The 25,173-nt window shown below is 39.2% G+C and overlaps 1 protein-coding gene across 1 annotated transcript; it reads left to right on the top strand.

Moving 5' to 3' along the window:
* Positions 1 to 3,249: 3,249 nt before the first annotated feature.
* acad9 (acyl-CoA dehydrogenase family, member 9) lies at positions 3,250 to 18,050 on the top strand. Its single transcript, XM_069678000.1, has 18 exons — positions 3,250 to 3,497; positions 5,824 to 5,917; positions 6,080 to 6,181; positions 7,677 to 7,783; positions 7,946 to 8,046; positions 8,814 to 8,892; positions 9,012 to 9,183; positions 9,299 to 9,372; positions 9,452 to 9,527; positions 9,621 to 9,691; positions 9,788 to 9,907; positions 9,991 to 10,119; positions 10,921 to 11,000; positions 11,437 to 11,563; positions 11,647 to 11,724; positions 14,477 to 14,605; positions 16,982 to 17,054; positions 17,341 to 18,050. The coding sequence occupies exons 1-18, from the start codon at positions 3,315 to 3,317 to the stop codon at positions 17,439 to 17,441; spliced, it is 1,896 nt and encodes a 631-aa protein (XP_069534101.1). The 5' UTR covers positions 3,250 to 3,314; the 3' UTR covers positions 17,442 to 18,050.
* The last annotated feature ends 7,123 nt before the right edge of the window (positions 18,051 to 25,173 follow it).

Below are 25,173 nucleotides of genomic sequence, written 5' to 3' on the forward strand. Positions count from 1 at the left end.
TCTGTACTTTTACAAAGCATACAGGTCTCAGATGACCGACTGGGTAGGTCTAGGAACCGCATCTTCTACAGGCTTTTCTACCAAAAAGTCGTCCTATGGTCCTATAACTGCATAACATCAACTTATGACTGCACCTATACAGGCTCTGTTAATTTCAAATGATCGAGGATTTACAAACAGGCCGTCCAAGGGCCACACCCTGAAAAGCTTTTCTAAAACAGAATACGCCCTAGAATCTTTGGACCATAATTATTTTTCTACCAAAGCATGGTCTAAGAGTCCTGGAACTGCAGTTGTGCTTTTCTAACAGAGCAGGAAATGCTTCACAATGCCTTGAATGGCCTTCACCTGGGGTCATCTTGCTCAAGGATGAGCTGGGGATAAGACCACCAACACTATAATTATTGGACTACTACCTCCTGAGCCACAGCCTCTCAGAAACAATAGACAAGGACTAGATCTAGGTCTGCCAAAAGTATGTCTGACCTGCTTTACCTATGGCAAATAGATTCAGACATAAAACCAGCTCACCACATTATGTAGATAATATTGCAATATATATGTTTAAGTCTTATTGGTCAACTGTAGGGTTATAATGTAAAGTATTGAGGGCTGAATCAAAATATCTCAATGTATATCCCCAAAGCAGCATTAGCCTGAATTTTTGAAATACTGAGGTCTTGGCCCAAATCCTCAGCCAGTATTGGGGAAGCTACTTTCAAAGCCCACCATTTATTCCCACTGAGACAAGTGGAACTACAGCAAAGCTACCCTAGTAAGGAATGTAGTTTGGTTAACCAAAGTTATTTAGGAAAAAAGTACTTCAAACTAAGTTGCAAAAACAAAGAACAAATGTAAAATGTACATGTGATATGAAATTACAACAAAAGGGTTAAACAAAAAAGTCGCTTTACGAAAAGTTCCCACTATTTCATTTGTTTAAGTTTGGCCATGGTGATTCTTCCTCAGGCTGAGATTATCCATGATGACGCTATCGCTGCGTGAGCACAGAGCAATGCCCTCCCTTTTGCACATGTACTACACAAAGGTCAAGTATGTTATGGCTGCTTCTTGACAAATGTATTGCCTGCTTGTCCTCACAGAGGTCAGGATTAAATAGAAATAGGATTGGTCTTGTAAAAAGGGGTCCAATTACGATACCAAAAAAAACAAACACTTTTGTGTTCCAAAATAGTTTTTAATCTCCCTGGTTAACTATAAAATAAATTACAATAAGTAACTACCTGAATCACCTAAAGTGAAACGCAGCAGCAGTACACTGATTCTTTTCTCAGCTTTGTGCAACTACATTCCTGGCTGCCTGCCTGACTGTGGCAGGTGGTCTGAGTGACAGTTTGCCCTGTTTGTCTGTCCGGCCCTTGAGGTTGGAGCTAAAAATAGATCCCAGCTTTGAGGGCCACATCCTCAGTGTCAGAGGGGTGACGTCATCATGCAGCTGGGAGGGGCTGAGCACAGGGCTTCATGTCCTATGCCTGCGAAAAAAAGGTTTGCATTATAGAACTTTACAGCAATCAGCCACTATTATGACCAGTGACAGGTCAAGTGAATAACATTGATTATCTCATTATAATGGCCCTTGTTAGTGGGTGGGATATGTTAGGCATCATGAAGTGGATGTGTTGGAAGCAGGAAAAATGGACAAGTGTAAGGATGTGAGCACCTCTGACATGGCCAAATTGTGATGGCTTAACTCCCGGGTCAGACCACCTCCAAAACTGCAGCTTTTGTGGGGTGTTCCCAGTCTGCAGTACCGACCAAAAGTGGCCCAAGGAAGGAAAACTAGTTAACCGGCAATAGGTTCACAGGCGGCCATGGCTCACTGATGTGCATGGTGAGTTAAGGCTGGCCCATGCGGTCCGATCAAACGGAAGAGCTACTGTAGCTCAAACTGCTGAAAAAGTTAATGCTAGTTCTGATAGAAAGGTGTCATAACACACCATCACAGCATCACAGTTTGTTGCGTATGGGGCTGTGCAGCTGCGGGCCAGTTAGGGTGCCCATGCTGACCCCTGTCCACCGCTGGAAGCACCTACAATGGGCAAGTGAGCATCAGAACTGGACTACAGCGCAATGGATGGTCTCTTGAATCATGTTTTATTTTAAATCATGTGGATGGCCAGGTGTGTGTGCATCGCTTACCTTGGGAAGACATGGCACCAGGATGCACTATGGGAAGAAGGCAAGCCGGCGGAGACAGTGTGATAGTTTGGGCGATGTTCTGCTGGGAAACTTTGAGTCCTGCCATTCATATGGATGTTACTTTGACACGTATTGTATTCCCTAATGGCAGTGGACTCTTTCAGCAGGATAATGCGCCCTGCCACACTGCAAAAATGGTTCAGGAATGGTTTGAGGAACACGAGTTCAAGTTGTTGACTTGGCCTCCAAATTCCCTAGATCACCATCCAGTCGAGCACTTGAGGGATGTGCTTGACAAGTCCGATCCATTGAGGCCCCACCTCGCACCTTACAGGACTTAAAGTATCTGCTGTTAAAATCTTAGTGCCATGATACCTCAGCACATCTTCAGAGGTCTAGTGGAGACAATGCCTTGATGGGTCAGAGATGTTTTGATGGTAAAAGGGGATCCTATACATTATTAGTCAGAGGGTCATAATGTTATGGCTGATTCATAGAGATTTGCACAAACTACCTTTTTATAAATATTACTATAACTTATGGTTGTAGACAGTCTGATACTATTAAACGTTTTCCTTGGTGGATAAAAGTACACTTTCTTTTTACCTGCGTTTTAAAACGTTTTTTAGTACATTGCGCCACCAAGTGGTGTTCTCGCGCCATTAAAATGCTATTAGGTGGGATTCAGTTGCTGTCGGAAATACCAAGAGCCCATACACAAGGCGAACGTAAATGACATAAATAGAGCAAGGAAATCGGAAATAAAAAATATAAATCTGGGAGAAATCTTACCTAGCGTAACAATAATTAGACTAAAGTTGTACGACGAAATTTGGACTGGAATAATTTTGTCGGATACGATCTATTGTCCGTGAAGTTCAGTAAATGAATTTTTAGTTTTAAATATTTTTTCTTTCTTTTTTTTGTGCATCTTTAACTATGTTCTTGCAATGCTTGTCTATACGGTGTTTAAAGTGTTGGATTTAGTTTGTTCGTCATTGCTAAATTGAAAGTTACCGTTTACGAGGGTCTTTGAAACTATTATCTAACCAACCGGCTATTTGCGTCATCAGCATGCGACAGAAACGGGTGAAAGGTGTCCTGATTGTTACTGTATATATGGGCTGGGTAAAGAAGAGGTCTATGCCAGAAGAATGATGAATGTAAATAGAATCGTCGTCCTGTCTAAATCTGTTAAAATCGCCAAGCAGTTGCTCGCCTCTAATGTGAGTCATGCTGGGAAAGAAGTGCTTCATATTCAACAGCGGAGGTCCTTCAAAACTCACTCCAGAAACCTCGCTTATGCCAAGGATTTGTTCCTCGGTCAAGTGAACAAGGTAACGTAAATTAACTGTTGATTGGAATTTTATCTTGGGTTTGGGGTGAGACACTGATGGAGAGGTAAAGCTTTCTGAAGCTTTCTTTCTTTTTGGTTGGTAAACCTAACATCAAATAGTCGTCTTCTGAGATGCCTATCCTGACATGACATAACGTCGTCCCCTACTTAACTCTTAACCGCTGCCTTCTCTTCTTATCTGTTTTATCAAACCTTAACATAACCATTGCACCAAGCTGACCCCAAACACGAATGGGGACTGTTGGGGACCACCAGAGCTCTGGTGGAAGGAAGCACGGGTATCGACACCAGACCTGAAAAATATTGGAAGCTTCTGGGCTTCAAACTCAGGAAGCTCGGTGACATATGTTGGCTTGCTAAACGTAAAGCAGCACTTCAAGGCTGGTGAAGAAGCATTTAACCTAGATGTTATCGTGTAATATGCTGCTGTTAAATAATGACTAAATGTTTTCTACAGAAAGCCTAGATATTATTTTTTTCCTGACACAAAAAAAGATATGTAAAGTATTTATTGATAAAAATTTGGTTGTAACATCCAAGTTCTATATCTATGGTGGCATCGGCACCAGTATACAGATACGTTCAGATAAACAGAGAAAGTAATAATAATAATACACATTAAAGGATATGATTAAAGCTCATATGAGGAGTTTTTAGTTGGTTATGAAACAAACTGAAATTAATTAATCAGATGTACGTCGCTTTGGACAAAAGCGTCTGCTAAATAAAATAGTATATTGAAATTGTGATTACTCGACATGGCCTACAAAAGCAGACCAGACCATCAGCGACAAGATTGATTATTTCTAGTTATTTTTAATGGACTGGCGAGCTGGGGGTAGGTGTCAGACGAAGCGATTAACTGCCTTTGTTTACATTTTACAGGGCAGAAATTTAAAGTGAGTGATACATATGACTGTAAGAAAGCAGGATAAGATTTATTGTTAAAAAACCACCACTTCAGCATGTACAGGACAAAATCAGCTATAAGAGATACAACTTTGTCCACAGGGGGCGCCAAAACAACACAAACCAAAAGTTCCTCACAGGAGCTTTAAGGTTAATGCATGGTGTTTTTATTAATGTTGAAATGTGATTAAGCCTATAACGTTATATATACATTTGACATAACATAAAGTATAGTATTGGAAAATAACATGGAATATCAAATACAATATGTCATTAGTATAGCAAAGTATAATACATACAAATTCAAGTATTATACAACAATATATCTAAAAATGTATAATAAAAAAAAGTTCAACAGAAGACACTGAAGAGAGTACTGTTAATTAATTATTAATGAGCTTTATGGGTGTAAGTTGGGGACAGCAACTGTTGGCTCATACATTTTAACTCAATGCTTGAAATGTATTAAACACTTTTAAATTAACATTTTATAAATTGCACTAAGACGTTAAATTCACTACAGTCAATTCAGCCTTTTTTGTTTTATTTATCCAACAGATTAGTATAAATGATCAAGTAAGTAACAATCGATGGTGAAGTTTAAAGACAAAACCTCTGAGTAACATTTTGTCAACTGTTACACCCAAATACTGAAACTAATCTGCTCCATCATGAGTGTGTTTGTAAAGTGTTGCTTAAGCCTGATTGGTGCACAGACATATGTTACATATCCCTTTTCAAGTGTAGCCCAGCCCACTGAACAAGTGAGAGGAGCTATGAGGGGATGCTCTCCTATAAAAAAAAAAGACAAACCCAAAGCAGTTATAACTTTGCCAGAATTCTGTCTCCAATCCAAAACAAAAAAACCTCATTAATTTTACAAAGATGCTGATTGACAAAATTAGTTTCAGAGTTGTTCACATTAAGTTAACTGTTTGACTTGCTTTATGTCAAAAGAGGAAATGTGAATCTTCTGGAGAGCTTTTGTACCTAATGGTTGTGACATCTGTGTTTTGTAGCAAAATCCCATGTATTTCGCTAAACTCCTACAATTACAAATCTTTTGTATCGCCTTTCTTATTTAGTAGAGCAGTGTACTAAATACTTACTAAATACTTTCACTGGTTAAAATGACAGATGTTGTTGGCAGCAGGTCCTTTCAGCTGTAGCTTATGACAGACCTTCAGTTTTTAAGTCAAGTAGCTTTTACATAATAAGTTGCTACATGTTTAGAAAGCATTGGAGTTGAGTGTCTAGGAATTGATTTGGATGAGGCATTTCTTTTTTTTTTTTGCAAAATTTAGTCAAGACCCTAATTTTCTGTCACTGATAGCGCTTTTTTTTCAGCTTTGAAAGGCTGGCATTTTATTTTCTAAAATAGTCTGTTTCTCCCCTAGGCTGAGGTCTTCCCTTATCCAGAAATTGGAAATGAAGAAGTGGATGAAATCAACCAGCTTGTTGCACCGGTGGAAAAGTTCTTCAATGAGGAAGGTGGGAGAGATTTCATGAATGCATGAGTCAAATTAAGCTTTAAAACATATTTGCATTTGAAGCAAAAAAACCTTTGCAGGAATAGTGATTGTGCAACCCGTTACCTCTGATAAGGTAGATGAATTGAGATGAATGACTCTTTTGCTTTGATTGTGACTTCAGTTGACTCGGCAAAGATTGACCGAGAAGCACAGATCCCGCCAGAGACTCTGAATGGGTTGAAAGAGCTCGGGCTGTTTGGAATCATGGTTCCTGAGGAGTACGGTAAGAGGATTGTGACCTGGAGCTGTTTGTCTTCCAACTTAACTTAACTATTTATGGCTTTAGTGCAGATATAAACTATCAGTGAAACGTTTGGACACACTTTCCCAATCACTTCACTGGTAGTGTACATATTATGTAAGTAGGTTTTACTATACAAAGAAGTTATTGAGGGGAGATGAATTGTTACTTAAAATCTGCATAAACTACTACGTGTAACTGTTATGTAGCTAGCTTAAGTAACTGACATAACCGACATTATGTCACTATTATATGACCAACATACAGATTTAAGAGTAAATGAGGTAATATGGAGTATGGTTCTTGATGAAAGTGCTTGCAATGTAAGTATTTCATTTTATCTCACAGAAACACAGGTCTGCAGTGACTTTCACTTCAGAGTTGTTTGCTTTTGAATGGACAGCTATACAAATATTTACTGTCTACTGACTTCCACATTACTGGCTTAGACCTTTTTATTGGTCTGTGGAGTTTACACGGTTTTGTTTACATCCTGTATTTCTCACCAAAACATCTGATATGTATCCTTAAAACAACTGTGTCAACTGTCATTAACTGTTTTTAAAGCTTGTTTAAGGGAAACGATTGACACATAGGAATCGTATATTTACTTAGTCACGGGGGTCAGATGTGAAGATTGATATGGCAGAATGGCATTCAATCTGCAGGATGGAAAGAAACCTTACATTTCCTTATTTGTCTCTTATGTTTTCTTACCATTGCTTGCTGTAGCAAATACAAGTAAAATATTGTTCTACATTCGTATAACCACATCAAAACCACATACACCACAGATAAGATTAAAATGCAATTAACATTTGAAGCGAAGTGGCTTACAACTAGCCTAGCTTCACTTAACTTGGTGATGTTTTAGCAGCTCAATGTTCTTCTGTAAAGAATTTCTAGAGCTCTTGTGTTCACTTATCACTATGACCCAGGTTATTCACTTATTGCTATTCTTCGGAGCACTTCATTGTATATTAACAAGCGAGATACAAAGTGTTCATCAGCGAGCGTAAAAGGCGTTTCTAGAGAGTTTTTTTTTATCTTTGGGCTAAGCTGAGCTAGCTGTTTCCCCTTCTTTCTAGTCTTTATGCTAAGCTAAGCGACTGCTGGCCTTGGCTTCATATTCAGGGCACAGATGTTTTAGTGGTATTAATCTTCTCACCTTAGTCTCTGCAAGAAGGTGAATTATTGCGCAAAGTGACATTATTGTTGCATGGAAATGCAGTTGTAATTGCTGACTTAATTAAAAATAAAGTCTTTTTTTTGTTGCTAGTTATTCAGAGTAGATGAGCAAGTAAACTAAGTCACTGTAATACTGACATCACGTTCGAATAAACTCTTCTGCTTATACACAACCCTGAGTTTACAATGGCACCACAACTGTCCCTCTCATATGTTCATGTATGGTATAAATACAAAAGTAGTCTTGTTAACACATGCTGAATGAAGTGTCCTTTGTTTTTCATCACAGGGGGTCTGGGATTGTCCAACACTGTGTATGCACGGCTGGCAGAGATCATCTCATTAGATGGCTCTATTGCTGTAACACTGGCTGCGCATCAAGCCATTGGACTGAAGGTGAAGTAAAATAGTATAACAATTTCATCATCAGCATCTCTGTTGTGTTACAAACTGGAGGGAAAGTGTAAGTTTATGATAACACCATTGGCTTCTTAACAACAAATAAGGTTTTTGAGGGGATTCCTCTGTGTGGTTTGCTAACAGCTGTTTGGTTTTCAGGGGATTCTGATAGCAGGAAACGAGGCCCAGAAGCAGAAGTATCTGCCCAAACTGGCCTCAGGAGAACACATCGCAGCTTTCTGCCTGACAGAGCCTGGAAGGTAAAGCACTGATCTCCTCTTGTATATCCTTCCTTACAGTGTACCTCTGCAGCTGAAGCTACGATATGTTAATATATGAGTAACTTCGACAGCCCTGTGTGGTTTCATTATACACATAGACATTGTTCTGATTTATTAAATTAACGAGGCGGTAGAGGCAAACAAAAAAAAGTGTTAAATGCATTTCCAGCCAGCCACACAGAACCAGACCGCAACCTGCTAAACAACACAAAGTCCACTGCATATACTTTATACTTATACTTGTATATACGGAGGTTCAATCCCCTGCTCCCTCAGGCTACATGTCGAAGTGTCCTTGGGCAAGACACTGAACCCCAAATTGCTCCCGTTGGCATAGCCAATGGGTATGAATGTGATAACTGATTGACAGTTGGGCACTTTACGTAGCAGCCTCTGCCATCAGTGTATGAATGTGTGTGTGAATGGTTGAATGTGATATTTAGTGTAAAAGCAGCTTTGAGTGGTTGCAAAGACTAGAAAAGCGCTATATAAGTACAGTCCATTACTGTATATGAGATGTAAATATGGTACCCATTAGTTTGTGGACATTTACTTTGAAGTCTCACCATTTTTTCCCATCGCCAAACGCAAATGCTAGGTTATAAGCTAACACTTGCACCTTCCTAACGAAGCTAGTACTAATTGTAAGATTTTAATAGCCACCATCTCATTGTGGTAGCTTTCACAGTTTGTGTCTCTGTATATGGTTAATTTTCCTTGACTTACATTCAGTTTGATCATTTCAGTGGGAGTGATGCAGCCTCCATTCAGACCCGTGCAACCCTGTCAGAGGACGGAACACACTATCTGCTCAACGGCTCCAAGGTGAAAGAAAAATGAAGCTTGCCGTTGTTTAATCTTTAAATGTGCATTGTAAAATCCTCAGGCATCATTTGCTTTGCCTCAACTCTAAAGGAAATAAAATGTCTTTTTATTTGTATTAGTTTTGGATTTCAAACGGAAACATGGCAGATGTTATGACAGTGTTTGCCAGGATGGAGGTGGATGTGGATGGTGTGAAGAAGGATAAGATAACAGCATTTATTGTGGAGAGGGCATTTGGAGGAGTCACCCACGGCCAGCTTGAGGACAAACTGGGCATCCGGGGATCCAACAGTAAGACTCGCATGAGAAAAAGCCTCTCAAAAGGATGAACTCTTTTGGAGTGGTCTTTGTTTTTACTTTTTTGTGTGATGAGTAATTTTGTAAATTCTCTTTTTGACTTTTCCAGCTTGTGAAGTGAACTTTGACGACGTCCCAGTGCCAGTAGAGAATGTAATAGGAGAAGTAGGAGGTGGATTTAAGGTAAGCTTCTTTTGTTCTTTATTGTATCTGTTAAGGTTAGATTGATTTGTTCGCCAAACTTTTCCTTTGTGTTGGACAGGTTGCCATGAACATCCTGAACTCTGGGAGGTTCAGTATGGGGAGTTCTTCTGCTGGAATGATAAAAAAACTGATAGGTAAAAACTTTTTACAGCAGCTTAGATGAATGTTTAAGAGCTTAATGCTGTAATGTCTTCAGTGTGACATTCTGTGTGTCTGGCTTTCTGTAGAAATGACCTCTGAGTATGCAATGACCAGAAAGCAGTTTAACAAAAGCCTGGGTGAATTCGGTATGATTCAGGTAAGGTTAACTGTTCCCTTATTGGAGTTTTATAATTACACGCCATTTCTTTGTGGTCAGAGGTGAACAAGGTGTGTGTTTCCTCTGTAACTGTAGGAGAAGTTTGCAATGATGGCTCTTAATGCCTTTGTGATGGAGAGCATGGCGTACCTGACAGCAGGGATGATGGACAGACCGGGACTACCAGACTGTTCTCTGGAGGCTGCCATGGTCAAGGTGACATAACTTTTTCATTAAACTTTGTTCTTCCAGTGTAAAACAAAATGTCTCAATATTTGTTTTCTCTATCTTCTGTTCAGGTGTTCAGCTCAGAGGGGGGCTGGATATGTGTCAGTGAAGCTCTTCAGATCCTCGGAGGCCTGGGTTATACGAAGAACTACCCCTACGAGCGCTACGTCAGGGACTGTCGCATCCTACCCATCTTTGAGGTACGCTAACAGTTACTGTATCATTAAATTCAGGGCTGAAGTCACACTGATAACTCCAAAGGTCATGTCGCCTTTCACATTTCTAGCTGTTTTTAAACATGAGGATAAGTTTACAGTCACTTACATGTGTTTTTTTATTTTTAATAATAATAATGTTAATAATAACTTAGCTTAATTTATATAGTGCCTTTCAAGAAACCCAAGGTTGCTTTACATGGGAGTTCATACAAAAACAAACATAAGTACAACACAGGACTGGAGAATGTAATCCTATATAGGCTTATGAAAAGCACAGATTGTGGTGATAATAGCAATAAAAACACAAATTGACTCCATTTGAGCAGCGACTAAACACAAATTTGTTTTAGGTGGGTTGGACTTAAAACTCCATATTTCTAAAAATGGGTTTATACATACGTTCTGTAGTTGATTTAATTAGAGGACCATTTATGTAAGTGGCCACCAGGTGGCAGTTGTGACTGGATTTAAAAGTCATATGTGGATAAGTTAGTGAGTTCTTTTGAGTTTATGGTTTATGATGTTCTCTGTAGTGTGTTAAATGGACTGAGCAGATGTGCAGCTTATTAGCCAATTAGACACATTTTCTATGTATGTGTCACAAGGTGAGAATCAATCAAAAATAATATACATGCTTTATTAGCATGACTTTTTTGAACCTTTACACATATGAAAATGTAGTAGGTTGCCCTGTTATGTTGTGTTCTTTATAGGCTGCATGAAGTGTATAACGTAACAAATACAAAATGCCATTTTAAGTTTCCATTGTCTATTTCCATCTAGGGTACCAATGAAATCCTGAGGATGTACGTCGCTCTCACTGGAATGCAGTATGCCGGCAAAGTGCTCACAGGAAAAATAAAGTAAGAAAATAAAGTTTTTCTAAAGCTGGGAAATGTAGTCATGAAATGAAATTATAACTTGACTTAGATTGTGATTTTGTTAAGTGAGTTTGTTTTTATTTCAATTTATTTATTATTTATTATTATTCATTTTATTTTGTCCTCTTCTGGGCAGAACACTAAAACAACCTGAAAATCACACACGTTTCACATCTTCTAACGAGTTACCCCTTTCGCATTTAACATCATTTTATACTGCTTGCATATTATTGTTACAGAAATAATTAGATTATTGTTGCTAAGTTAAATTACCCAGGAATCTTATCAACATGATTGATTTTTTGCGTTTTACTAGTCTTTACTGAAATACACTAACATGGGTTTGAAATTCATGAAAACAAACAGTAAAATCTTCAGCTAGTTCTGTTTCTCAGACTGCCCTCTATTCTGCCTGCAGGGAGATGAAGAAAGGAAACATAGGCATGGCTTTGGGGATGTTGGGGAAGAAAATGAGGACGTCGTTTGGGGGTTCAGTGGACCTCGGCCTGACGGGAAAAGATGGAGTGGTGCATCCCAGCTTGGCAGTAAGTTCTCTTAAAGAATATTTACTGCAAACCTGGGAAGTATTTACTGTTTTCTAGAAGCTCAGGAGTTTTTTTCTTTACAGGAAAGTGCACAGAAGTTGGAACAGAATGTCAGCCTTTTTGGATCGTCAGTGGAGAGCCTGCTGTACAGATATGGAAAGGTAATATTAGATCACTTTACATTCTGGAAAAAATGCTGTGGGATTAGTCTGCTTAAGTGTTTCCAGTTCCCTTTGAGCAAAATTCCCATTTGTCTCTAACAGCTGAAAAAACAAGTCATTATAGAGATCTGTTCATATCTTTAGTGTTTCTGAGTGTTTGTCTGTTATAGAGCTGCTCCAAAGTGTTCTCCTTTTCTTCCTTGACTGTGCTTTTGTCATCATGGCTCTTCCAAAGAAGCTATAACTCTCTTGGAAACAAAACAGTTTTCCAAATTCCCACTTCCTGTATCATTTACCTCCATTGAATCAGTGCATTCAAAGTGTCCTTAGAGGGCCTTCACCACATTGCAGTCTTAAGCTGCTGAAGAACAAGACAAGAACAAGTCCAAACTGCTTCAGTGAAAGTAAATCAGCCCTTAAAAGGTCCTATGTTGTGAAAATAACAAAGCGATAAAAGCCACTAAGAATATGATCGGGATTCTGGATAACCAATTGTCTTAGTGCAGTGATGAACTAGCGAAGTGAGTGAGTGGCAGTCTGGCTACTATAAGAGCAGGAAGAGGATAAAGCTTGGCGAGCTGGGTGAACTCTAAATGTTGAGCAGAATGTAAATTATGATCCACATTTTGCTGAAAAAATACATTTAGCAGTCCCTCTAGCAAAGCAGTGTTCCACAATAAATAGATTACTTTTCCTGATTGTAGTTACATGAATATTAACATTATGTTAACTTTTTAAAATTAAAGTTATGTAATAAAATATACATACACTTACACACATCATCTATACTAAAATGTGTTTAATGGTCAGAAATGCTCTTTTTGACCATTAAAGATTTGACAGTAGTCAAAGAAAAATGAATCACAATTGTTCAAAAAGTTACATCAGTTCAAGGCAGCGGTGTCAGCAGTTGTAGAGCAGGTTGGCCATTAACTGTAGAACAATTTTTACCAGCTCCCTCTGTCCTTATATTGAATGAAAGCCTCAACTAATATAATACCTTATGTTCACATAATGTTTTGGGGAGTACAAAACTAAAGCTATGTTTAATGGTTGGTTGTTGTGTTGCTCATTAGGACATCGCGATTATTGCTCAGTTTTGACAGTTCATTACTTCAAAGGATCATTTTGATGTAATTACAATTTTTAGTTTTGGTTCACATCCCCGCTGGTTATGAGAACACTACTCATCAAAATGATTGTTGAGATCTGTGAACACAGAAGAAATTATTACAGCAAAGTAGGGATGTTAATAATAAACCCTTAATGCACATAAGAATGTTGACTGATTAATACTATCTGTTAAACAGTTAAAAAAAAGTTTTGGTCATTTGGACCTTCGTACAGTCTGAGCGGGTATTCTCCGTGGCGGGTGTCACAGTCAACAGTGCGCACCAGACTAACCCCACAGCATGTCGACTGTTGCTATTTCTTCACTAAAAACAGCAGATAAACTGTCTCCTCCATAATAAGGACTGGTGTAGGCCTGGCCTTTTTATTTTAAGTTTCCATAGCCTGTTGTTAACATATGACTGTTTTTTAACAGAAACGAAACTTAACATTTACGCACGAGGCACAGCAGTGTAACTTATTAATTATTTAAAACTCCAGAGACGCCGTCAGGTTCGGACAGAATCTTATGGTTATTAAAGTTCTGTGTTTACCATCAAAGAAAGGTCGGCTGTCAATGTGTATTTACTTATTTTTGCTGCTGATTCACATGGCTGTATTCTCCAGTGCATAATGGACACTGGACAGTGTATTAATATCTGTAGGCAAGATTGTCTGTGCCACAGGTAGTTATGTCTGAGGATAATAATACATTTACCTTTTTTTTGCGTGCGTATATTTCTGCGAGTATTCGAGAGAGTGCGCATCAGAAAGAAGAGCGCATGATGGAGAGATTGTTGTTGGTCTCTGGCTGGTTTAATGACTGTTAATGGTCAGGGGAAAAAAATCTAAATTAGCATCCCTACAGCAGACAGAAAGGGGAGACCGGAGCACAAACACTAGCAGTCAATCAGACAATTTCTACTGTCATACAGAATACTAAAAGATTACAGCTTACATTTTGAAATGGTAGTTTGTATTCTGATTATCTGACTGCTGGTGTTTCTTAAGCTGACAGCACAGTCACTGTGTTTCCGGATCACATCAATTAACTTGTTACAGTGCACAGCATCATCCCTGACAGTACTGAAGACTAAAACTATATTTAAAACTAGTTCTCATTAAATTACCATCTGGAAAAGGCTTCACTGTGGATGCTGTAATACTTGTTGTGTAAGCTTTGGGATTCAGGAACAATCCACTTCATAGCTGTAAATGTGAACACAGGCCAAACTCTTCCTCAAACAAACCCTCTCCAACTGAGAGGTCGGGTTTGATCTTAAGTCTCAGAAACTTTAAAAATAAACCAGCAAGAGAAGAGCATCCTGTTGTCACTAGTTGAGACACCATAGGTATCGCATATTAGTCCAGAATTAATCATGGTGTCTGTATGGTCTCTGTCAGAAAACTTCCAAACACAGGAAGTCATTAATCACAACTTCAGAGCCCAGTTTAAATTGTTTCCTGAGCAGCATTGAGTGAGTGAAGAGAAAAGCTGCTCTCTTGCAGTCTTTAAGGTACCAACCACCAAAATGTAATAATTCTATGGCATCGACTAAGGTGGAATTAACTTTAATCATTTCTGGGCTTGGAAAAGAACGATGAGTGAAGCTTCCTTGTTTTTATCCTCTGATGTTGTCAGACTATAGTGGATGAACAGCTCATCCTGAAGAGAGTAGCAGATGTCCTGATCAACCTCTACGCCATGACAGCTGTCCTGTCCAGAGCCAGCCGCTCCATCAGCATCGGCCTCAGGAATCACGACCACGAGGTGAGAAGAAAGCATAAACTGCCTGGAGTCTTGTATTAACCATTTTAGTTCTAGCTACAAAATAACTTTTATGATGAACATTACTCTTGGGCAGTAGAGTGGAAGTTAGACTAAGTAAGAATATGGTCAAATCTTAAAAGCTGTAGGCCTCCAAACCTTGAATAATATTAATGTAGACTTTCTTTAAATATTTTTAATAGTGAAAACAGTTTACCATTTATCTCAACATTTATCTCCTCTATATTTTTGGCATTTCATATTGACAATACACAGCTGCATGTCTAAGTCACTACACCATTCAACAGTATTCGTTCTCACTCTGTCGCAGCCTAAGTATCGTGAGCAGCACATTGGCAGAGCAGCAGCAATTTCATGCCTGTGTCTACACACAGTTTGTGTTCAGACCCATTATTGACTCAAGGTCACCTGAGTTTTGACTCAAAAGTCAACACACAATCATTTACATAGTTACATGTGTAAAAAAGAAATGGCGAACAAATATTCTCCAGGTTGGGTTTGTTAGCCTGTGTAGACTGTCCTGATTGAAATAAAAGAATTGCTGTGTCCTCAGAGGTGAACAAATGGGAAAACTCTGAAATGCCTCGTGTGTCATCAGCCAATAGCATTTCTTTCCATTCTTACTCTGGTGGCTTTGAGTACAAAAAAAAAACAAGGTGACAGATGTGAATTATTTGTTGAATATTACTTTCTGAAATATGTTTATATTTATATTTACCATGGCTTCAATCCTTCAAGCCTTTTCAGTAAACTGATTCAGACCTACAGCCCCTGTACTTAAAGCTCCTGTGAGGAGTTTTTCGCTGGTTATGAAACAGACTGAAATTTATTCTGACTACTCTATATGTCCTACGACAGCAAACCAGACCATCAGCGACAAGATTGATTATTTCTATACAGTTATTTTTAATGCCTGAACCCGCTGGAGGGGTGTAGGTGTCAGAGGAAGTGATAAACTGCATGCTGCCTTTGTTCACATTTTCCCGGACAAAAATTTTAAGTGAAAGAAAAAAAGCAGGATAACATTTTTTAGTTAAAAAATTACCACTTTAGCATGTACAGGACAAAATCAGAAAAGATATAAGAGGTACGGCTTTGTCCACAGGGCGCACCAAAAACAACACAAACCACAAGTTCCTCACGAACGTGCAGACTGATTGATTCTTTCCAGTTGTAGAGTTACCATTGTTATCATGCTGGATACTGTCCTCTGAGGGGATTTGATTGCTAGACAGATTATATTAGAGTGTGTGGCAATATTTGGTCCATTTAGCCCTATCTACTTCACACACAAGAATCGTAATACAAGTATAACAAGTATCTCATAATCTGAACCACCCCACCGTTTTCTTGAGTTGTTTACAGGTTGGTTGATCATTGAAAATCCCCTCCTCTACATGGATTAAGCATGCATTACAGCCACACTTCACTGTTAATGTGGAGAAAATAATTAGTTAAGTTGTTGTTACATTGTAATTATACAGACAGCACATCCCGTCTCCACTAATATCTGTCAAGTTTTCAGGCTTAATAAAACACACATTGTTATGTAATTAGGTTTGGCTGGTTTCAATTACAATAGCAAGTTTTAGTCTACAGAAAGCAATCAAAGCTGCAGCCGACTGTCACGCATGTTCATGGGGAAAAGAGTTTGTATCAGAGCAGACTGAGGTGAAGAAGGACACAGGATGGCAGAGTGTAAACACAAACTGTAGAATGGCCATGTGTGTAATCAGAAACAGTGATGTAGAGCAAAGCAGAGCACAATAATCCTCAACAGAGAGACATTAAAGAAGGCAGCGAATGCTTTGTATTATCTTCTTTTGCAACACACTCTTCTGTGTTTCACATGGGCAGCCCACTGTAGCTACAGGCATAACTGACTACAAACAGGCAGAGGTCCACCTTTTGTAGTTTATGTAAAACACACAGAGACTTAAGGGATCCTGTCCAACTGAATACCATCCATAGATTTGTGTCTTTTCTAAGACTGAATGGTTTTGCCTGAGGATCAAAAAGTAACACAAGATTCAAACAAAGAATAGCTTAATTTGCAAATGTGGCTTTAGTTAGGTTTCACTCTGATTGTAAGGGAGAGGTTATTTTGACATATTTCCATGAGAACGGAAAAGAAAAGTGATGAAAAACCCGAGTTATTTTTAGCATGTGTATGATATTTGCAGTTGTTGTGTTGTGCTGTGCCTGCAGATGAAACTGAACCAACCAGTGTTTTCAATTACACATTTGATTACATCCTGATATTTTGTGCTTTTATCTGCCTTCTGCATCATATTTAGTTTTCTTTTTCCTGTTTGGATTTATGTCTGCACATTTTGAATTAGTGTTCTTTTTTTCTAGGTGCTGCTCGCAAACACATTCTGCAGCGAAGCTTTCTTCAAGAACAACTACTGGATGACTCAGTTGCAAAAACGTAAGTACAACACAAAACGGTAATTGAGAACAGCCACTTGCATTTTTTTTTAACTGCATCTCAAGTACAAAAGACTTGCATGTGTTGCGGAATTTCCCCACCACCCCACATACCAACACCCAAACCCCCCGCTGCTTTTCATTTTCACACTGTGCGTGTTTTTTTAATGACCTACATGTAATCCAGGGTTTTCCGGTGACATGATCCAGACTGATGAGAATGTTGTGTTTTATATTTGACGAATGAAGGCGGCTTGTTTTGTAATTCTCATCTCAATCTGTTCCAGACTCTCCTGAGAACAACGATGCCAACATCAAGAAGATCGCCAGGGAGGTCTTGGAGAACAGAGCCTACGTCTGCTCTCACCCTCTTGAAAGAACATTCTGAGCTCTCCCACATAACCATAATACTTTGTTTCCTCTAATCTGATTGGACAGTATGGACGAGTCATATGCACAGTCCCAATGACTTGTCTGTGGTCTTCTATTTTGGATTTACTTTCGTAGGCATTATCGGTGCAAAATATTGATTGATTAATCAAGAGATTATTTTCTTTAGTTGCTGTATTTTATTAGCCATGGCATCCAGATAACACCAGAAATCTGATGACTGTATGAAGTTTAACCCAAAGTACTCATTAAGCTTAGTGTTACAAGAAATTATTGCACAAGATGCTTGTTTTATTCTTCTGAGCCTATTTGGTATACAAGATAATGTTTTTGTGGGTTCTAGCTTCTACAATATTCCTGAGAGGCTGGTCAGCTGATGTATGTGCCTTTGTTTTTGGTGCGTACTTTTGAAAAGTGAAGATGCTCTTCTCCTCATCTGTCAGAGGCAGGGCGGTCCGCTTATACAGGAATGAATGCTGCTTACTGAATCCACTGCAGGAAGTAGCACAAAAAAACTATATGAACAATATGTCAAAAAGCTTTGATTATTATCTGTATCGTATGCAGTGTTTTTTTTTTCTTTTTGAATAAAAGTAACTTAAACTGACATGTATCGGTATTTGTTGTAGAGAGAGGGTTCTCTGGGGATGGCGTTGTTTTTGCTGCTGAGGCTGCAGTCCACACAGGGGCCTGGAGCCAGGGCCACACTCTTCTTTTCCTCTGCTTTGTCATCTCTCAAGTTCATCACAGACAGTTGAGGAAAAGGCTGCAACACAAAACACTGCTAGCTCACAAACTAAAGCTTTATACTGTCAACTGCAGCCAGAACCACTGATACTGAAAAAGATGTGCATCAGTAAAGTGAAGCAAGCATTGTGAAACACGGACATTAAAGTAGCTTTAATTTGAAATTTTAAAGTACTGTATGAAATGTTTTCAAAAGGGGTTTCTTATAGTGGTGAACGTACAAAGCTGAATCTGAGTTTCAGCTCAGCTGTCTAGCTGTCCAGCTGCAAATTTACTGTATTAGTCTATTGTCACCCCTCTCAAAGTTTTGTGTTATGCTGTGTATGTAGTTGAGCATTTTGCAGCTAAAGAGCCAGCTTTCCCGCAAGTAGAGAATAAAATTAGAGATAAAGAAGAGTGAATATTGGACTTGCATGCTATGGGTCAGTATTATATCGCCTTTGAGTTTGTTTTTTTCAGGCAACTTACCCCTTACCAGTCAGAATGTCTTTGGCAGGGGAAAAAAAGGTCATATAAAGTGGTACAATGACGGTTCCCAGTTCAGTTGCGTTTTCTGTATATAGTATTATTATGGACTGGGTGTGGCGACATGCGCGGAAAAAATTACAAGTGGCGCCCAGTTAGTGACACGTTTTCCATCACCCAGCAGTGGTTGGTCTTCCAGAGAGGGTAGGTGGAGCTAAGTAGCTGCATTTCCGGTTTCTGCAAGTGTTGCGAGTAAACAGTAATATTCTATGGCTGAACAAACAAAGAAAAGATTGATGACTACAGATACAACTTCAAAAATAAGTAAAAATTCAAAGAAAAACAAACAAATTCGACGCTCAGATGAAGGCAAACCGTCTAAAAAGGAAAGCGACCATCAGCGAGGAAAATCAACAGTTACAACCATTACAAAGGGAGTCAGCTGTGGACACCTGGATATCTAGGAAGTGTACCCCTGCAATTGCCGTTTCTCGCCATAAGGTGCCACCAAAGACAACGATACTGAGATCTTTGAGATTATCACTCTAATGCCAACTGAAAAAAAGATATGTAAGTGTACGCAGCTTGTTTCTACACACCCCAAGCAGCTAAATAAATGTTTACTCTGGTGTAAAAAACATTTAAATGTTAAATTAACAAATTAATAATTTCCTTTGACAGATTTTTCATTTTTACCTTTTCAACCTACAGTCGTAGTATGAGGTATTACAGTGCAGCTGCATTAAAACCCTTATAATATTGTGCTTTATGGTGCATTACCACAACTTTTATTTTTTTTAAACAAAGCACCCTTCTTAAATTCAGTGCAGGAGTAACGTCCCTATTTCCTCTTATGAACTAGTTATTTTACAAATGTACTGATAATGTTCATTTACCAGAATCCTAATTGTCCTGTTATATCAGATCCTGCCACTCCCTCTTGACCTGCAATAACCCCTGTTCCCATCATTCTCCATCACCTGAATGCCCCCCCCAACCTGCTTACCAATTTACACTTCTCTTATTTCCCCTGAATTTTATATATATTCTCTAGCACATTTTCAATGTAAAATGTTGGATAACCCAAATATTTCTAAATTAAAAGCATTTCAAAGTAATGGCACAGCATCACAAAATGTGCTGCTGTCTCAATATTTCTGGGACCTATAGTTTTTATGTCCATTAAGTGTGCTCAGTTACTAAAAATACTGTACCTTCAGCATCATGCCTTGCTTCCTCAGTGAATACTTCTTAGGCTCGTCCTTCAATATATCCTGAACTCTCTGTGAGTTTCCTCCCATGTGACATTTGAACTGTAGGACGGGGCATCCGCCTGGTGGGTTGGTGCTGCTGTCAGGAAGCAGCTTCTTCAGCCAGCAACTGTACTGACTTCTGGCTGCCTCGAGTTGCTCCTGCCGCAGAGGGTCTCCTGAGAATCAAAGCACACCCACTTAGGTCTTGGGTTAAAAAGTCAATGGATTTTGTGCTTGTTCATATAACTGATAAACTTAACAGGTGAGCATCAACTTTACATTACTGGATAATTGAACCAACTCCACATGAGAGTCTCGCTGCTGATATTGAGTTTCCTCCTTCACAAAATGTATTCTCTAGTGTGGTGTGGCTGTGTGTTACTCAGCAGCAAATACTGATACTGGCTCCTGTAGCCGCCATCTGTGGCTTCTATCACAACACATCAGTAATGACCCTGAATACTGGGAAAACACTTTCAGCCCAGACAGTTGTAGGAAAGAATCCACTTTTGGATTATCTTACTGCTAAATTTAGTGCATAGATAGTTGATAGTTACAGAACAGTTTTCAGAGCCATCATACTTCTTCCCACCTTTTGTACAATTCTATCATCATACCAAGTTCCTTTTGTAACCCAACCAGCTGTAGGGCTAGCTTGTGCCGAAATGAAAAGGCATAATACAAACAGAATTTAGCAGAAACAACCAAAATAACGATTGCGAAATGCCTAACATGTCTTTCCCTGGCTTAAATAATACTGTTGCAACTTCATATGGTAAAACTTAACTAATAATATATTGCCTTACCTGATATTTACATTACAGTCTGTCAGCTAATTGGAAAACGATTATCATGTGACTGCTGAATATTAACAGTATAGATATTTCTTGTCTAGTCCTCCTCACAAAGATACACTTGTGCTCTGCACAACAGGGACAGTCTGATTTGAAATGGGGTTTTTTTAGTGAGCAACATACTTAAAACCGTAGTGTATGTATTATTTTAAATATTATCGAGCATATTTAATAATATAGTCAAAGCCATGGCTCACTACCCACTCCATGCCCCATCACCTACAAACAGTCTCTCTTCCTCTCAGCTCCCCTGTTTCGAATAGTAACCAAAGCATCTGCATTTTACTTCTGAACTTCCAATCAACTCTTGTACTGCAAAATCAATTTCAATCTTGGTCACGGTGTTTATAGGGAATGCATTGATTGTGTTAGCCGGAAGAATCACAGACTTCCTGCAAAACGCTGCGTGAGAAAAATAGTTGCATGACATATTGAGATCTGAAAGGAAAAAGAGTGACTGAAAATACAATAAAGATGTTGCACTCTGTTGTGAATGTTGAAAACATTTTTCGAGTGCTTTGTTGTGGATTTTGTTAATTTGCTCCATTTGCTGCTGTTTATTTCTGTCTGACAACCTGCTGGCTTGCTGGAAGGAATCTATCACATCTTAATGTCATCTACAATTAAAAAAATCATATTAAGATTAAAAAAAAACCTTAAGAACAGCTTTAAGGTGTGAATATAAATATAATGTTGGTCACTTACAACTTCTACTTTTCTGTAATGTACCTTTATTTCAGTGTTATTCTTGGATACTTTGGCTTTTTCAGCAATAAAGGAAAAACACATGGAAAACCAAAGAGCAGCCATGCCCCACAGCCTGTAATGTGGCCCACAATGAGGCAGCAGAAGGTGCCTATGATGGATTCCTCCTTATTTTCCTGCTGAACTTCAGTATAAACAGCGACTGTAAAGAAGCCCTCTCTGTTTGATTCTGACACCAAATGCTGACATTTACAGCTGATGGTTTGATGGCTACAATGGACATAAACCAATCAGCCATAACATTAGGACCACTTGATTAATATTGTGTAGGACCCCCTTTTGCCACCAAAACAGCCCTGGCCAGTCAAGGCATGGACTCCACTAGACCTCTGAAGGTGTGCTGAGGTATCTGGCACCAAGACGTGAGCAGCAGATCCTGTAAGTCCTGTAAGTTGTGAGGTGGGGCCTCCATGGATCGGACTTGTTTATCCAGCACATCCCACAGATGCTCGATTGGATTAAGATCTGGGGAATTTGGAGGGCAAATCAACACCTTGAACTCCTTGTTGTGTTCCTCAGATCATTCCTAAACCATTTTTGCAGTGTGGCAGGGCACATTATCCTGCTCAAGAGGCTCATGTTCCAGCATGAACCTTTTAGCAATTTGACCACTGCAGACCGAAACACCCCACAAGAGCTGCTGTTTTGGAGATGCTCTGACCCAGTCATCTAGCCATCGCAATTTGGCCCTTGTCAAAGTCGCTCACATTTTTCCAACACATCAACTCTGAGGACAAAATGTTCACTTGCTGCCTTACATATCTCACCCACTGACAGGTGCCATTGTAAAGAGATAATGTTATTCACTTTATCTGTCAGTAGTCATAATGTTATGGCTGATGGATGTATGTCTGAGTGACATCTGGTAGTTAAGATTTGGCCAGTTACTCATGGGAAAAAATAAATCATCATACCAACCAATGAAACCTATAGTTTTAAGGCCTAACACTGTTAGAGGTAAAACGTGTTTTATGGTACAGGGATGCAGAACAGCCTACCAGCCAGGTAAATGGAGATAGGAGAAGTGCTGAAGAAAGGAGGAGGTCTGCTGTAGAGCTGAAAGTCCTCAAAGCGCTGGCTCCAGGCCCATATGTCTCGTGAAAGTGTGGGCTTCAATATGTTGGCATGTAGGATGTTCTCTCTCCATGGCTGGAAGCACAGAAAACTGTTATATTATCAATCTAACCCTTAAACATACCCCATTACTGCATAGCTCCAGACAGAACAGCAAGGTTGAGGTTATTAGTCATGTGTGATTATGCTCTATGGGGTCATAGAGAGAGAAGACAGACTAAGTAAACAGTCATAAAAATGTTATCCCTGTGCCAAGATTCAAAGAATGTCAATAAACTAAACACGTCTATTCCTGTGAAACTCCAGACAACCTGAAGATGAACCTCACCTTCCTCAACTCCTCCACCCGAGCCTCATCTGGGTGTTTAGGGTGCACTTTGGCCCTCTGACTCATATTGGAAATCCAAGCTGTAGAGGCTGCAGCAGTGCCAGAATAATTTTTTGAAGTCACGTCCACTGGCTCCACGGTAGCACTGAGATACTGCTGACTGTAGGTAAACCTGCGCCCTGGCACCTGAAGTTTTAACCAGAGAGGCACAATACATTTAAAGTCATCTTCACTAAATACTTCCTGTATATGTCCCGGGAAGCTCAATTAATAATAGCAGCATTATCCTTGGACTGCTTTTTTATGTAAAAAAAAAATGTTGCTGCAAGTTTTTAAATACAAGTTTAGATTATTGTATGCCATTTTTTTTAAGCAGTTTTAGTCGACTCTTGAAATTAGCTTGAAGTGTTTCATCCAACACAGTTTTGATTAACAGAACAATGTCTCGTTGTATGCTGCTGCAGTTAAAAGGAGCATTAATTGATTTTGGCTGGGAGCTATGCAACAAGCTGTGAACTCAACACTGACATAGTATAACATTTGTTTGGAGTAGAGTTGCAGGTTACTGGGTATTAAAAGTCCTATATTAATCTCCTTTTAGCTTTGTTTTTGGTCTTCATCAACTCCTGAGGGAAATATCTAATAAGATTAGCTAAAGTAAATATTCGGGAGCTGGGAGACTGAGCCAAACCAAGTTGTAAAACTAAAATAATGAGCTGAAAGAGGTTAAAATATAGAGCTGAGGAAACTGCATAATCAGGGGATACGTTTTGTTGGTATGTAACTGCATGTGATACATTGTACGTAGCCATTTGATCCATTATTACTATAAAAACATTGATAGGTGCAGCTTTAAGTGCCAGTAGATGTGAAGTCTGAACTAGAAGTGTAAATGATTTATCACTTTGCTGATTGGAATTGTTTTGTGCAGTTCAGTTCAAATGTGGTAAATAGTAAGTATAAAAATAATAATAATAAATAGACTGTTTATATGGTGCTTTTCAAGTCTTGCGACCACTCACAGCTGCTTTTACACTACATGTTGCATTCACCCATTCACACACACATTCACACACTGATGACAGAGGCTGCTACGTAAAGTGCCCAACTGTCAATCAGTAGTCATTCACACACCGTTGGCTTTGCGACCCAGAGCAACTTGGGGTTCAGTGTCTTGCCCAAGGACACTTCGACATGTAGCCTGAGGGAGCTGGGGATCGAACCACCAACCTTTCGATTGAAGGACGACCGACTCTACCACTGAGTCACAGCCACACCAATTCAGATATTTAAAATTACATAATATTCGCTTTCTTCAAAGCAATGCAATCGCATCCCAGAATTAGTATGTACTGTACATCTACGTGCATGAACCATGAATTATGGTTTATACCAGCCTAAAGTTTGGTAGTGATTCATACAGTGGTGATTTCACTCTCAAGGTCAGTTATACGATTGCTATGTGTGTGGTTGAAACTGTCTGTTTAGTACAAAACTAGGCCTACAGAAGCTCTGTTGAATAGCTCAGCCTGCACTACTTACTACAACATTATCACATTATGTGGCTTTTGGTTTTTGTAAAGAAAAGAAATTGACTGCATATGCAGGCAACTAGAGATCTAACCTCTTTTACCAAATTCAGAATGTATGTATAAATCAGTACTTTAAGTTTTATCCTACACATTTATCTTACCTTTGCCGCCTCTTTGCGGAACATGTCCATGGTTTGCTCACGTGAGTTGAGGGTCTGGATGCTGTAGTTGTGTGCTGGCCTGGCTGAACAGTCAATCCTTAGTACAGCTCCCTCTGGCTTCTGCAGCCGCTCACTTTCCTCTTGCACCTTTTTAATATTGTCCTAGATAATTATGTAAAATATGAGTGAGTCTGTAAATAAATCAGATTATGTTTAGAATATTTTAAGCCTACAGACCTGAATGAAGTCCTTAAACTCTTTTTGCTGGCTCCTGCATCTCCATTTCTTGTACTCTCTGTTGTGCATGTCGAGTGATGCTTGTCTTTTCATCCGGACAGGCAGAGGGCTCATGTCCACCTCAGCACCAATTTTGGCACCAGCTTTTTGCTCCCTCTGCTCATCATTTATGCCACATTCCTTGCTCATGCTGAGAATCATGTCCGCTGTGGGGAAGAGGTTGTACTGCAGCACTTCTCTGAGTTTCTGTATTTGACAAAGCTGGCTTAATCTAGGAGAATAGAAAGACTTTAAAAAGGGCACTTGCTGCACAT

This window comes from Semicossyphus pulcher, unplaced genomic scaffold (genome assembly GCF_022749685.1).
Source record: "Semicossyphus pulcher isolate SPU_LCO1_2020_fin unplaced genomic scaffold, fSemPul1.0.p SCAF_3, whole genome shotgun sequence".
Taxonomy (NCBI): Eukaryota; Metazoa; Chordata; class Actinopteri; order Labriformes; family Labridae; genus Semicossyphus; species Semicossyphus pulcher.

Coding starts and splice junctions, on each gene's coding strand:
- acad9 (XM_069678000.1), top strand. CDS start 3,315: ATGATGAATGTAAATAGAATCGTCGTCCTGTCTAAATCTGTTAAAATC. Junction 7,784..7,945: donor ATCAAGCCATTGGACTGAAG/GTGAAGTAAAAT, acceptor TTTGGTTTTCAG/GGGATTCTGATAGCAGGAAA. Junction 9,184..9,298: donor GGGCATCCGGGGATCCAACA/GTAAGACTCGCA, acceptor TGACTTTTCCAG/CTTGTGAAGTGAACTTTGAC.